The sequence below is a fragment of the Astyanax mexicanus genome, chromosome 1 (genome assembly GCF_023375975.1).
Source record: "Astyanax mexicanus isolate ESR-SI-001 chromosome 1, AstMex3_surface, whole genome shotgun sequence".
Taxonomy (NCBI): Eukaryota; Metazoa; Chordata; class Actinopteri; order Characiformes; family Acestrorhamphidae; genus Astyanax; species Astyanax mexicanus.
Genome location: NC_064408.1, coordinates 56,523,202 through 56,537,262, shown reverse-complemented (window position 1 = coordinate 56,537,262; position 14,061 = coordinate 56,523,202). Strand labels below are relative to the sequence as shown.

General features: G+C 38.8%; 1 protein-coding gene across 1 annotated transcript; it reads left to right on the top strand.

Moving 5' to 3' along the window:
• The first annotated feature begins 3,434 nt into the window (after positions 1 to 3,434).
• On the top strand, positions 3,435 to 6,411 carry uts1 (urotensin 1). The gene is made up of 2 exons (XM_007241532.4): positions 3,435 to 3,781; positions 5,274 to 6,411. Exons 1-2 carry the CDS (start codon positions 3,682 to 3,684, stop codon positions 5,795 to 5,797), a joined length of 624 nt encoding a protein of 207 aa, XP_007241594.2. The 5' UTR covers positions 3,435 to 3,681; the 3' UTR covers positions 5,798 to 6,411.
• The last annotated feature ends 7,650 nt before the right edge of the window (positions 6,412 to 14,061 follow it).

Genomic DNA, 14,061 nt, shown 5'->3' with positions numbered 1-14,061 from the left:
AGTCTCACGCGGAAACCTAATGGCTATTATCAACGCCGGCAAAAATTATTGCGATTAAAAAAACTATTGTACTATCGTACTAGCCTACCCAAAGGATTCACATACTTTTTCTTGCAACTGTGCACAGGTGAATCCAATTATGAGAAAGACGCAAGTTTTTCTCTCTTTGCTTTTTCTCTGAAGAGTGGCAACATGATGCCTTTAAAACAACTCTCAAATGACCTGAAAACAAAGACTTTTCAACATCATGGTTTACAGGAAGAATATAAAAAGCTATCTCAGAGATTTCAGCTGTCAGTTTTCACTGTGAGGAACAGAGTGAGCAAATGGAAGACCACAGACAACAGTTCTTCTAGTTAAGACCTGAAGTGGCAGAACAAGAAAAATCTCAGATAATCAAAGGAGAAGGATGGTGAGAACAGTCATAATCAACCCAAAGGTCAGCTCCAAACACCTACATCATCATCTTACTGCTTACTGTGACGTTCAGCTATGCAGCGCACTTTACACAAGGAGAGGCTGTATGGGAGAGTAATGCAGAAGAAGCCTTTTCTGAGCACACAAACAGAGTCGCTGTTCATTTGGAGGAGTCAGCTTCATTTTGGAATAAGGTGCTGTGGTTTAATGAAACTAAAATTGAGTTATTAGGAGGACGGTATGCATGGAGGAAAAAAAACACAATATTCCAAGGGAAACAGAGTGTACACAGTAAAATGTGGTGGTGGTTCATCATGCTGTGGGGCTGTGTGATCAGTGCAGGTACTGGGAATCTTGTTATAGTTAAGGTTCTCGTGGATTCCAGTCAATATCAGCAGATTCTTGAGAACAATGTTCAAGTTAAAGTTTCACTGGGGCTGGATACTTCAACAAGACAACGACCCTAAACACTGCTCAAAATCTACTAAAGCATTCATGCAGAGGAACAAGTACAACGTTCTGGAATGATCATCTCAGTCCCCAGACATGAACATTAAAGCGGTCTGTTCAAAAGTCTTGCAGTGTAATGAAAAGTTTGCAACAAAATCTATATTTCATCTCTCCCTCTTTCTCTCTCTCTCTCTCTCTCTCACACACACACACACATGTGCTGTGTCTATTTTAATAAGCACACAAGTGAATTTCCATCCATTCAATAGACCTGTCCATTGTGTGGATAAATAAACATTTACTATTGTATGTAAGAGCTCTGATAATTAGTATGTTTTCAGCATTAAATGAACTTTTTCCACATTGTAACACGTTCTAATGTCCTATCAAGTCACTAAGTTGCATGAGAAAAAAAAGTTGATCCTTGTCCAAAAGAAAGAACAAATTCCTTAGACTTGGAAAACAATAGATACAGTGCTTTACAAAAATGTGAATCACTGACAGGCCCCTTGAACCTTTTCATATTTTTTCACCTTACAACCACAACCATAAAATGTATTATTTTGAGATTTTAAGTGTTAGAGTAACACAAAGTAGCACATAATTGTGAGCTATGGACTGCTTCTCTGACCAGTACCAGCACATGTTTTGGTAGGTTTGGTAGGTCTGCTTTAAACTTTTCTACAACTTGATCTCTGACCTGTCTAGTGAGTTATGTGGTTTTTATGATGCTTTTTGTTTACTTGTGTTGTCTAACAAACCACTGAGGTCTTCACAGAACAGGTGTATTTATACTGAGACTAAATTACACACAACTGCACTCAACAACTGGACTATTAAGTAATTAAACCTTGGATGCATGGACAACCAATACCTACACTCCTCCCCAATTAGAATCAGTGTTTTTTTGCAATGAATAAAAAAAATGCCTTTTATTTTGGTTAAAGGTGATTTGTTTATTAGATGTGGGTCAACTAAAGACTGCTTTTATATTTAACATATTATTTGTGAAAAAATGTTATAAAAGTTATAAATATACAATAACATCAAAAACTTAAAGAAAATATTTTTAGTATATTTAGTATATAGTATATAGCAGGACAAAAAAGAAAATGAACATACATAATATCAGAACACTGGCCACTTACATTTGCCCAGACAAAATTATTTTCTCTATTACCTGTGTGCAATTGTCACAAACTATTTGCTTTTGGCTGTGATCACACTTGGGTCCTGCATTTCCAACAGCAATTGGTGGCTTTGCAATCTTTGTTTCTTGGACACATCTGGCACCAGTTTTTGTCACTCCACACCTTTCCATTGCTTCAGTGATGTAGGTTGGTAGGTTCGGGGTAACTTCCAGTCGACTTTTCATGTTAGGAGTTGCAAGCTCCTTTAAGAGCTCTGTGAGAAAATGTTGCCGTGCGTTGGTGATTCCTATGGAAAATTCAGGGGACAATATTCTGCATCCTCTACATCTGAGATGTCCGATCCTGAGTCAATCCCACCGATGGGCTCTTCATCCCATTCGTTCAGAATCATATCTCGAGCAAGGTCTTCGGGTATCCTAGCTGGCCTCCGAGTAGCCATGATAGTCTAGATGAAAAAAACATAAAACAGACAAAGACACACAAAACAATAAATCAATATGTAGCTATCTAAGTAAACATCTGTGCATTTATATGTAAGTAAAAGTACAGACATGCATGTGTGTACCCACACACATAAATACACACAGACACACAATCAATAATGATATAATAGGTTACCTAAGATGTTAGCTTTTATTACAAGGATCATGATTACAAATGCAGTAATATCAGCTAGCTCACTAAGCTAGTGTAATGTTAGCTAGCTAAGTACGCCAGCTAACACAGTACTAACATTACTACTAAGATTATTTTGCAGTAAAGATTATTTTGTAGCTAACTATTGTCTACTTTGTTGACCAACATGATACTTTTTGACAATAAAAGGCATGGAGTTGATAAATGTGACAGATGTTAAGTGGGACAGAACATGTATCCTGACAGTCACAGTTGGTAAGAATCAAAGATTTGACCCCGCTTATGAAAAACTGGTGTAGTGACACAAAAACTGCAATTTCTTAAAATGTATAAAAACATTTTTGAAAATTCAAATGGACTCAAATCACAAACACGTTTTATGAGGAATACCTGGAATATGGAAGGGTAAAAAACTTTAATTTCAGATATTTTAAAGAATAACAACTCTCGGGTCATTTTTGACCCCACTTATGCATCTAGGAGTTAAGTAGGCAACTAACTAAACTGGGGTTTTAGAGTAAAGGATGCTGAATACTTTTGCCCATCACACTTTTCAGATAGATTTAGAGCACGTTCATATTAAAGGTTTATACCACCTGAATTTCACAATAATTTTGTACTATTTTGCTGCAGTCTGTGAAGTGGTTTGGTGGTTAGTTAGGGTCATTTGGATGCGGTGTCGGTTTCAGCACTGCAAACAGCTCCGCGCGCCCCCGCTGCGCGCTCTCTCCTCTCGGACGCGGTGGCCACTGATGCAGAAACGCATCACGACAGAAGATATCTCAGTCGCTCTCACGCACGCGCACGCTTCATGCATTCACAGAGAGTTACTTTATCCTGTGGCTTGTGTAGCCAAAGCTCGCATGACGTGAGCCTGCGCGCCAAACCCCCATCTTGAATTAAATCTCCGTTCTGCGTGTTAAACTTAACGTTGTCCACAGAGCCGCGGATTTTCCGTCCACTTTGGAGCTGCTTCATTTACAAGCGGGTTTATGCACTTGCACTGACGTCAAAGGAGCAGTCATGGATGTATATAACCGTCCACTCCCAGAGCTTTCTGGAAGAGCTCGTCCTCTCCGAATCCCGGTCAGATCTCCTGTCTGTTAGAATTTTGAAGACTAGGGGAGGTAAGTTCTATTTTTCACTTCATGGCAGCTGCAGTGTTTCTGGCTTAACGAGGTCCACTTTTTTTACACGCGAATAAACTGTGCGGCCACACTACTAATAAATAACTAATTTTTCTGTTGAGGGCCATTTCACCAAATTAATGACATTTGCTTGTTGTAACTCTTCCAAATTAAACTTTTTTTTTCTTTTTTCAACTCTGAATCTAATAACATATATATTTATCTATTCAAAACATGTGCTGGTCAATCCCAGGCAGCTTTACTTAATTTGTACAAGGTTTCTAAGCCCAAGATGGTTACATTTTTCTCAGTTCTGTTACCAAAACTTTTGTGACTTTTAAATAGCATGTTTAGCAGCAAGTCCACTAGTTCATTTAAAATAAATGGATATTCAAATAATTGAAATGTATGACAATGTGACATGCATGCACATTGTATTTTTCTAAAATATGCAAAGCTGAAATTTATCAAGTTCATTATCATTTCAAAGTTCATTATCATTATTAAACATATGGATAAATGATGTACCAACAGAACAGAATTAATATGCACATTAATGAATAAAACTAAATAAATAAACCAAGGGACAATACTCACTCCTGTTACTGGCACTCAGTCCTGTTACTCTTTATGTTATGAGTAACAAGACTGAAAGTAACAGAAATTAGTTTTTTTTTTTTGCATAGAATTAGCAAAAACATGAAATAGCTAAATGGCGGCTGTGCTAATAGCATGAGAACAGTGATCACATAATAGTGATTTTCCCCAAAAAAATTATGTATTTAAAAAATAAAAAAACAATATCTAAGAATTAATTTAGGTAACAGCAATGAGTGTTGAGATTGACCTCCTCGGTCATAGTTACAATAAGATCAAATATTCAGAAGAACCAGCTGATGTAACTTCCTGTTGTAGATGCTACCTGCAGAATGTTACAGATTTTTCAGGGGTAATGTGGTACGGTAACAACACTGAACAAGTGAAACCCAGGAAACCCGAGGAAAATGCGTATTTTAACTTAATTATCATGGATTTATAATAAAAAATAGATTTAAAGTCACACAACAATGCAAAAATGCATTCTCTAAAGGATTTTATTAATTAAATTTATTGGTAAAGTTTATAGTTAGAGAGTGGGGACAGGTAAGAAATGCTATTTTTATAATCTACGTTAAATTAGTATTTATTTTTGTATAATTACATATCTAACTTTTGCAATTAGGTCAATGTACAAGACACTATGATTAATAAAAAAAAATGTATTTTAAAGTTATTTTGTGCACACATTTATACATGTAATTTCCTGGAGACAGAAATGCCACTGATTCGGCGGAATATACCCAGAATGTTTTAAGTGAAAATCACTAGAGCCTGTAAATGGTTATTTGAGTCATCCAATGTTGATGTATCGATTATTAAATAACTCCTGAGGAACTCCAGACTCAGTCCACTGTTTACCTGTTTAACCTAATCCAGGGCTTTCCTGTTCTAGCCTTCACTGCGTCCAGCATGAAGCCACTGCCCATCGCCATTCTGCTGACCGCCATCCTCCTGACCACTCACCTGCCCCTCCTCGAATGTCGAGCGCGGGGCCTGCGTGTTGTGGACGACCGTGGATTCAAGCAGCAGCTGGACGAGGTGCTTCTGCAGGCGGAGGACAGCGCCGTGTCTTCCTTGCTGGGAGCGAAACTCCTGCAGTACCTGCAGCAGAGGAAGCCCGAGGCGCACAGGAGCGCCACCTTCATCCAGCCTATTTCAGCGGGGCTGGGGCTGCGGCCGGGCCAGGGACTCGGACCGGGGCTGGGCGCCGAGGCTCCAGAGAAAGGACGCTGGCGAGAGGATGAGGACGCCTCACAGGAGGAGCTCGTGGGCTTTTCCAAGAGAAACGAGGAGCCGCCTATCTCCATCGACCTGACATTCCATCTGCTGCGCAATATGATCGAAATGGCGCGAATCGAAAATCAGAGGGAGCAGGCAGAGCTCAATCGCAAGTATCTGGACGAGGTGGGCAAGTAAGAGGAAGAAAATGCGCGCCCGCTGCTCCCACCTCAACTCGCTTTCCCCAGGTCTCTGCGAAGAAATACGTCAATAAATAATATAGAACTAAACAAAAGCAAAGCACGCGCTGTTGAGAACCTTCACTGAGGAAAAACTTCTATCCTTCTTTGGGACACTCCTCAGACAAAGTGTGCCACATCAATAAATACAAAACTCTCTGTACTCAAGCCCCTTTAAACTCGTGAAAAGTGCTGAAATGTTTCAAAAGTATTCACGTAAACAAAAGATATTCCAAAATCCGGCGTGATAGAATGTTTCGGTCCCATAGGCAAGGAGTTTGGGGGACTGTTCAGCAGCAGCGGCTTGTGCGAGAAACTAAAATTTTTAATCACTGTTACAATAACAAGATCAACAACAAAAGCTCATTTGTGGCCTTATTGTGATTGTATGGGTCCCCTCTTTAGATTCTGCCACGGTGTGTGTGTGTGTGTGCGTAGGAGGGCGTAGGAGCGGGTTTGATATTTTGGGAGGGGGCGCACATTTGCTGATATGAATTAAAGCTCACCCTATAGTGACTTAGAACAACATTTGTGGAATTACTTTTAATCACAAATAAAACTTTTTTTTCTGTACTCCTGTTTGTTATTAATTACATCCGAGCATGCAATGTCTGAATTATATATATAACAAACGATCTGTTATCAACTAATATTTAAAATAATATAACAGATTTGGTTATTATTATTATTATTATTATTATTATTATTATTATTATTATGTATTGGCATATCAATTTTTTTTACTCCACTCTTAAAAAATGCGTTGGGTCCTGCTTTTTTGTACAGAAAGCACAATTTTAGGCCAGTAATCAGGGTTAAGAAACTGTTTAAACTACCAACATAAAATATCCAGCTTCTAGATAACTGGTTAAGATCAGGCACATCAGGGCAGGTTGAACATTACATATATACCTTTTTTCTCAAATCTATCTAATTCTAAAGTTAATTTAACTTACTAGTCATAAACTACATTTTATTGAGCACAAAATGGGTTTGATCTGTGTTTTGATTCAGACGTGTATTTTTAACCAGTTATCAGAAACAGTGTCATCACAGTTTAGCCTACTGTTACCTTTCTTTTAGAAAAATCCCTGTATATCCAGATTACTTTTAACCCCAGCTGCTGCTGGCTCCTCATTAATAGTACAGCTGAGCTGAGCAGGAAGGATATCATTTTTGGGGAGGCTATGTGTGTGTCGACCTTCTTTCTGAAAGCAGCCTGGTACCACTTTCTTAACCCTCCTTTATTAACAAAGTGTGTGGGGGAGAAGGGTGGTACTTCGGAAAATCGATAAATTACCTCCTTTACGTCAATGATGTTCAGCTCAGCTTGACATGGAAAAAATGACATAAAATAGATTTGTATTTCCACCATGAATATACGTAACATGTCATTTGCAATTCACACTGGAGAGTGAACAATTAAAACCAATAAACCCTCTAAACAAGTTAAGCAAAAGTAAAGAAACCACATTTATTTGGTTGATCACGTTTCTAGGGTTTAAATCCCGCTCCTTGTTGAAGGTGTACCCTAAATTGTTTGACATTTGCAGTTTAAAGTTAAGTTAACTCAATAACATATAAACATAATCTCTGGTGTAAAACTATTGGGCAGTAAAGTAGTTTATTTTTTACATTTTGTTATAAATAAGAAGCAACACACATTTACAAAACCAAATGGAACGTAGGTATAATTTTCAGTTTTACTGTTTAATATACAGCTATGTTGATGGAAAGATTTGTATTGCTGCATCAGTCATTGTCCAGTTAAGAAACAAGCACTAAATTATTTATAAATTATTTATAAATTATTCATTAGGTCAGGACCATGAGAGTGAACAAGTTTTGTGATTTTGCCTCAGCACACTACCTCAACTGATTTGAAATGTAGAAGATATAATCATAGCGATTTAACAAAATTATTGCAATCAATCAATCAATCAATCAATCAATAAATCAGTCTTTATTTTGACTCAGAACATTGAGGGCAACCCTCATTTTCAGTGTAGCTGAGCATTTACCAGAACAGGGATTGACATGCCAATAAAAATGATGACTACATTTAATAGTTTTAAATTTAAAATAACAGTAAATAAAATAAACAAATTTGTAAACAAAAACAATGTGAGGTTTAATTGAAAAAAATGAAGACAAAAAGAAGATAAGAGATTAATAAAATAATAAAACAATAAAAATGTAACCAAAATGAACTTACGGGGCTCCGAGTGGTCCAGCGGACTAAGGCGCTGCCACTATGATCAGGAGATTGCTGGATCGAATGCTGTTCGTGTTGCTTGTCATCCGCTACCAGAGCCCAGAAAGAGCGCCTTGCTCTCTCTGCAGATGTAGATGGTTCTCTCTCCCCACATCACTCCAAAGGGTGATTATGGCGTCACATCAATGTCAAAAGTCGGGGGCCCAAAAATAACAGGTGAAAAAAAATTAACCAGCGTGTTTTAGAATTTTGTGTGTAAACTTCTCGTGAGCACAAATGTGAAAGTCGCGAGCGATAAAAAGGGAATTCTGTGCACGCTGAACAGAATATCGTTCTCGAGCTTCATTTTTCTCCTCTCGGGTGTTTTTTCCTCTCGAATTTACAGTTCTCCTCGCACACCATGCAAATTACCTGCGGTAACAGTTTGCGCTTGAGTTTTAAAAGGGATGGTTTTGACAGTTTGGGGTCAGGATCACCTTCCTCAGCGAATGCTTTTGGCTGATACCTCATATCTCCAGGGTTTGTGACGGACTGCCTACCTCTACGAAGGAGGGCAGAGAAAGAAGGACAGAAGGAGAGTTAGCTAACTGGCTATGCTAACATCCGAACAACCTGCTCTCCGGCGCTGTTAGCCCGGGTATAACGCCTGGAGCTGTTAGCTTGCCGGTGTTGTGCCGAAATCCGACTCCCCTTCGCGGGCGCGCGCATGACGTTAACTTGTGGGCGCAACTAAGAGACTCGCGATTTTGGTCACTTCTGTGTGTTAATTACGCTTTATCTTTCATTTTCCTTCACATCAAACAGCACAGTGTAATCAAAAGCCAAATGAGGACTCTCATTGTGATTAGTTTGGGTAAACCATGTCAGTTTAATATAAGGAACTATACACAATGTTTCTCGCAGCATGCTTTTTAGTCATAAAGATGAGTTTTACATATTAAACACTGTTTTAATCCACAACTATGAAGTGAAAACACAGCCGACGGTGTGTCATTGCACTATACACAGACTTATTTTTATTCTAGTTCACACTTTACTGCATAACAAAGTCGCCTGAACCTAAAAATGATAGTAGCAGATTTATATAAATAGATTTGTGTTGAAATGCTAGTAGCTTTCACATTCACTAGGATAACTTGTTAAAATGATGTTCATCTTTTGCATTAACATATGAATGATTCACTTTTGGGGTCTTATCTTTCCTTGTACAGTAAACATTACATACCAAAGGCTTTATTGGGGGTTGTATAATTTTGGCAGTAGAGTATGTCCTGATAGAGTGAAATGCATCACAGGACTTACTCTCCACACCAGGACATGTATGTAAAATAAATTACAGGACATTGAGACCTTGCATTGCTGAGATCATAGGGGGAGTATGATTTCGGCAGGCATAAAAATAATGCTGCCAAAATTATACTCTCCCCATTTGAAGCCCCCCTGTTAAAGAGTAAAGTGCATCACAGGACATACTCTACTGCCAAAATTATACAACCCCCAATAAAGCCTTTGGTATGTATTGTTTACTATACAAGGAAAGATAAGACACCAGAAGTGAATCATTCATATGTTAATGCAAAAGATGAACATCATTTTAACAAGTTATCCTAGTGAATGTGAAAGCTACTAGCATTTCAACACAAATCTATTTATATAAATCTTCTACTATCATTTTTAGGTTCAGGCGACTTTGTTATGCAGTAAAGTGTTAACTAGAATAAAAAAAAGTCTGTGTATAGTGCAATGACACACCGTCGGCTGTGTTTTCACTTCACAGTTGTGGATTAAAACAGTGTTTAATATGTAAAACTCATCTTTATGACTAAAAAGCATGCTGCGAGAAACATTGTGTATAGTTCCTTATATTAAACTGACCTGGTTTACCCAAACTAATCACAACTTTTGATTACACTGTGCTGTTTGATGTGAAGGAAAATGAAAGATAAAGCGTAATTTACACACAGAAGTGACCAAAATCGCGAGTCTCTTAGTTGCGCCCACAAGTTAACGTCATGCGCGCGCCCGCGAAGGGGAGTCGGATTCTGCGAGGAGTCGGATTTCGGCACAACACCGGCTCTATCTGCCAGTGTTAGCGCCTGGAGCAATGGGCTTTTGCCTGGAGCGACCGGCTCTCGACTGGAGCGATCGACTGGCCGGCTCTGTCTGCCCGGGTAAGCGTCTGGTGCGATCAGCTCGTCGGCTCTGTATGCCCGGTAGTGCACGGATCGACCGGCTCTCGTCTGGAGTGATCGCCTCGCCGGCTCTGTCTGCCTCTGTCTGAACAAAGATAGGTGCCAACACGGGCAGACAGGGCCGGCGCCCCGATAGTTTCTGGCACTGAAAGCCACCAGAGAGTGGGTTGTTTGGATGTTACCATATCCAGTTAGCTAACTCTCTTTCTGTCCTTCTTTCTCCGCCCACCTCCAGCTGTTGTTAGTAGGCGGTCCGTCACAAACCCTGGAGATATTGGCCAGTAACATTCGCTGAGGGAGGTGAGCCTGACTCCGCCCCCAAACTGTCAAAACCACCCCCTTTAAACCTCCAGCGCAAAAAACTCACTCGAGCGAAAACTGTAGCCGCAGGTACATGCATGGCATGCGAGGAGAACTATAAATTTGAGAGGAAAAAAACACCCGAGAGGCTCAAGAACGATATTATGTTCAGCGCACAAACAATTCCCTTTTTTTGCTCGTAAATTTCACATTTGTGCTCATTTGTAATTTACACACACAATGTTAAACCCCCCGATTTTGACACTGATATGACACCATAGGTGACTAGGTCGTTCAGCATGAGCCATCTGTGAGCTGATGTACCGGAACCGAGTGCACTGTGATGCTACTCAGTAATGCTGCATCAGCAGCAGTTGGAAAAAAGGTGGTGGTTGACTTCTCATGCATCAGAGGAGGCATGTGCTAGACTTCACCCTCCTGGAGTTGGGCATCAATAGTGATAGGGGGAGTCCTAATGAGCTGTGTAAATTGGGAGAAAATACTTACACAGTACAATAAAATATTAATTATTATATGTAATTATAATAATAATAACAATAATAATAATAATACATAAAACAAATTAAAATAAGTTAAATAGTAATAATACAAAACTATTAAAAATAAAAAAAAATAAAGAAATAACCTAAATGAACTCGTAAAACAAGAAATAAAAGTTAAGAATAAATAAGATTTACTAAAACAGGTACAGGCTGTCTGAAGGTAGAAATAAAAGCTCTAAAGTGTGCTGAGTTTTAGAGTTTCCTGTAGTGAATTTCAGCTCGCTGGTGCACTGCAGCTAAAAGCAGATTTTCCCAATTTAGTGTAAATTCTTGGTACCTGGCAGCTGATCCACTCACTAGAGTGAGTCCGATAGTTATATAATTTGATAATCTGTATTCATCAATAAATAGATGTATTTTGGCAAATGACCAAGAGTGTCTTAGAAATAAAAATTACAGTAACCAATGTGTTTCCTGTTGTGCTGTTATAGAGGGCCAAATTACGTGCCTTTTGTCATACTTACATTTTCAGATTATCAAACAAAATTTAATATTAGACAAATATAACCTGAGTAAATATGAAAAGCAGAAAATAAGTATTTGAACATCCTGCAATTTCTTCCACTTAGAAATGTATGTGTGTGTTACTGCTGCAGATAAGTATTTAAACAGCTGTAAAAATCAGTGTTAATATTTGGTACAGTAGCCTTTGTTTGCAATTACAGAGGTCAAACATTTACGGTAGTTTTTCACCAACTTTGCACACACTGCAGCAGGGATTTTTGCCCACTCCTTAACACAGATCTTCTCCAGATCAGCCAGGTTTCTGGGCTGCTGCTGAGAAACACAGAGTTTGAGCTCCCTCCAAAGATTTTCTATAGGGTTTCGGTCTGGAGATTGGCTAGGCCACTCCAGAACCTTGATATGCTTCTTACTGAGCCACTCTGGCTGTGTGCTTTGGGTCACTGTCATGTTGGAAGAACCAGCCACAACACATCTTGAATGCTCTAACTGAGGGAAGGAGGTTGTTCCCCAAAATCTCGCAATACATGACCCCAGTCATCCTCTCCTTAATACCGTGCAGTTGTTCTGTAGTTCTGGGCTGTTTCCTCACCTTTCTTAGGATCATTGATGCGCCACGAGGTGAGATCTTGCATGAAGCCCCAGTCAGAGGGAGATTCATATTTATGTTAAGCTTCTTCCATTTAACAATTGCTTCAACAGTTGATCTTTTTTCACCAAGCTGCTTGACATTTGCCCTGTAGTCCTTTCCAGCCTTGTGAAAGTCTACATTTTTGTATCTGTTGTCTTTGGACAGCTCTGTGGTCTTAGCCATGTTAGTAGTTGGAGTCTTTCTGATTGTGTGGGGTGGACAGGTGTCTTTATGCAGCTAAAGACCTCAAACAGGTGCTTCTAATTTAGAATAATTTAGAGACGTATTAAACAGGTTAAAAATCAGGGCCAGAATGTTTGCTGATTGGCAGTTGTTCAAATACTTATTTGCAGCAGCAGCAACACAAAAAAATATTTTAAAAAATCATACATTGTGATTTCTGGATTTTTTTTTTTTAGATTATGTCTCTCACAGTGGAAATGCAGCTAAGATGAAAAATGGAAGAACTTGCAAAGTCGCAGGTGGTTCAAATACTTATTTCCCTCACTGTATTTATTAAGGGTAAAAAAGCAATCCTAACAAATCTGGCCCTATGTGAAAAAGTCATTGTGACCAGCCTACCAAAATTACTCTAAAAAGGCATGGGGTTTTTTTGTGCCTCATGTTCCACCACATGTTGGCTGAGGACAGGCACAGTATCAAGTCATTTGGAGAAAGTGGGGTCAACAGATATTTGTAGACTCAATTATATGTCATGCTGAGATGACACATGCATTACTCATTGAACACTATTTCAGTATGTGTAACAGTACATATTGTAAATATATATACATTTTAATCACTTATTGTTGCTGGTAACCTTCATTGAATAGAATTTTAATTTTGTTACCAGCACTTCCCACCACAGCATGTTTTCTTCATTATGATCTACGGGAATTTTGGTGAAGCAGGTTGTCATGGACTGTAAACGAATGTGTTTCATTCTCAATTTGATGGTCATGTTAGAGGTCATGTTAGAGCTATTGATCAAGCTCTAACCTCTATCATTTCCTGTGACCCAAACGGCAAGCTGTCACATAGCTCAGTCTGAAACAAATGTGAGTAACCGAGCTTTATGAACATGACTGTCATTAAGTGTCATCTTTCAAATTTGCTCATTTGCCTTTGTAATTTATGATACACTGTAAAGCAAAAAAGTCACTTTGTGAAATCAAGACTGTTAATGGGACTGTTGATTGCTGCAGCCACAGCTGTTTGAGCTTCATTTTGGCTCAGGCTGGCATTATATCATGCCTTCCTTGATAAACCAAACAGGTCTCTCTCACCACAGGAGCAGACATGAGAAGTGGATTTCTGCTAGTCATGTAAATTGACCTTTTTTGCTGAGTACCATTGCACGTGACACAGGGACATATAGTGTCCTACACGCATGCCGTTACAGTGTTGTAAGAGACACTGTTAGTCATTGTTTATTTGGTGGCTGGTAGATATTGATAAAAGTGAGCTGAGGGCAGTTATCTTAATGCAAAAACAAAAAGTCAAGTAATAAAAGACTAAAAGAGGCACACAGTGACTAACCAGAGAGGGAAAGTAAAGCCAGGACAAGGGAGATAAATACAGTGGTAAGAAAAAGTTTGAGAACCCCTGATAATTTTCTTGACTTTCATTAGTTGTTCAGATCAGCAAATTCAGTTAAAAATATCATATAGCAGATGAACACAGTAATATTTGAGAAGTGAAATTAAGCTTATACGATTTACAGAAAGTGTGCAATAATTCTTTAAACAAAATTAGGCAGGTGCATAAATTTGGGCATCCCAATAAAAAAATGACATCAGTATTTAGTAGATCTTCCTTTTTCAGAAATAACAGCCTCTAAACTCTTCCTACAGCTTCCAA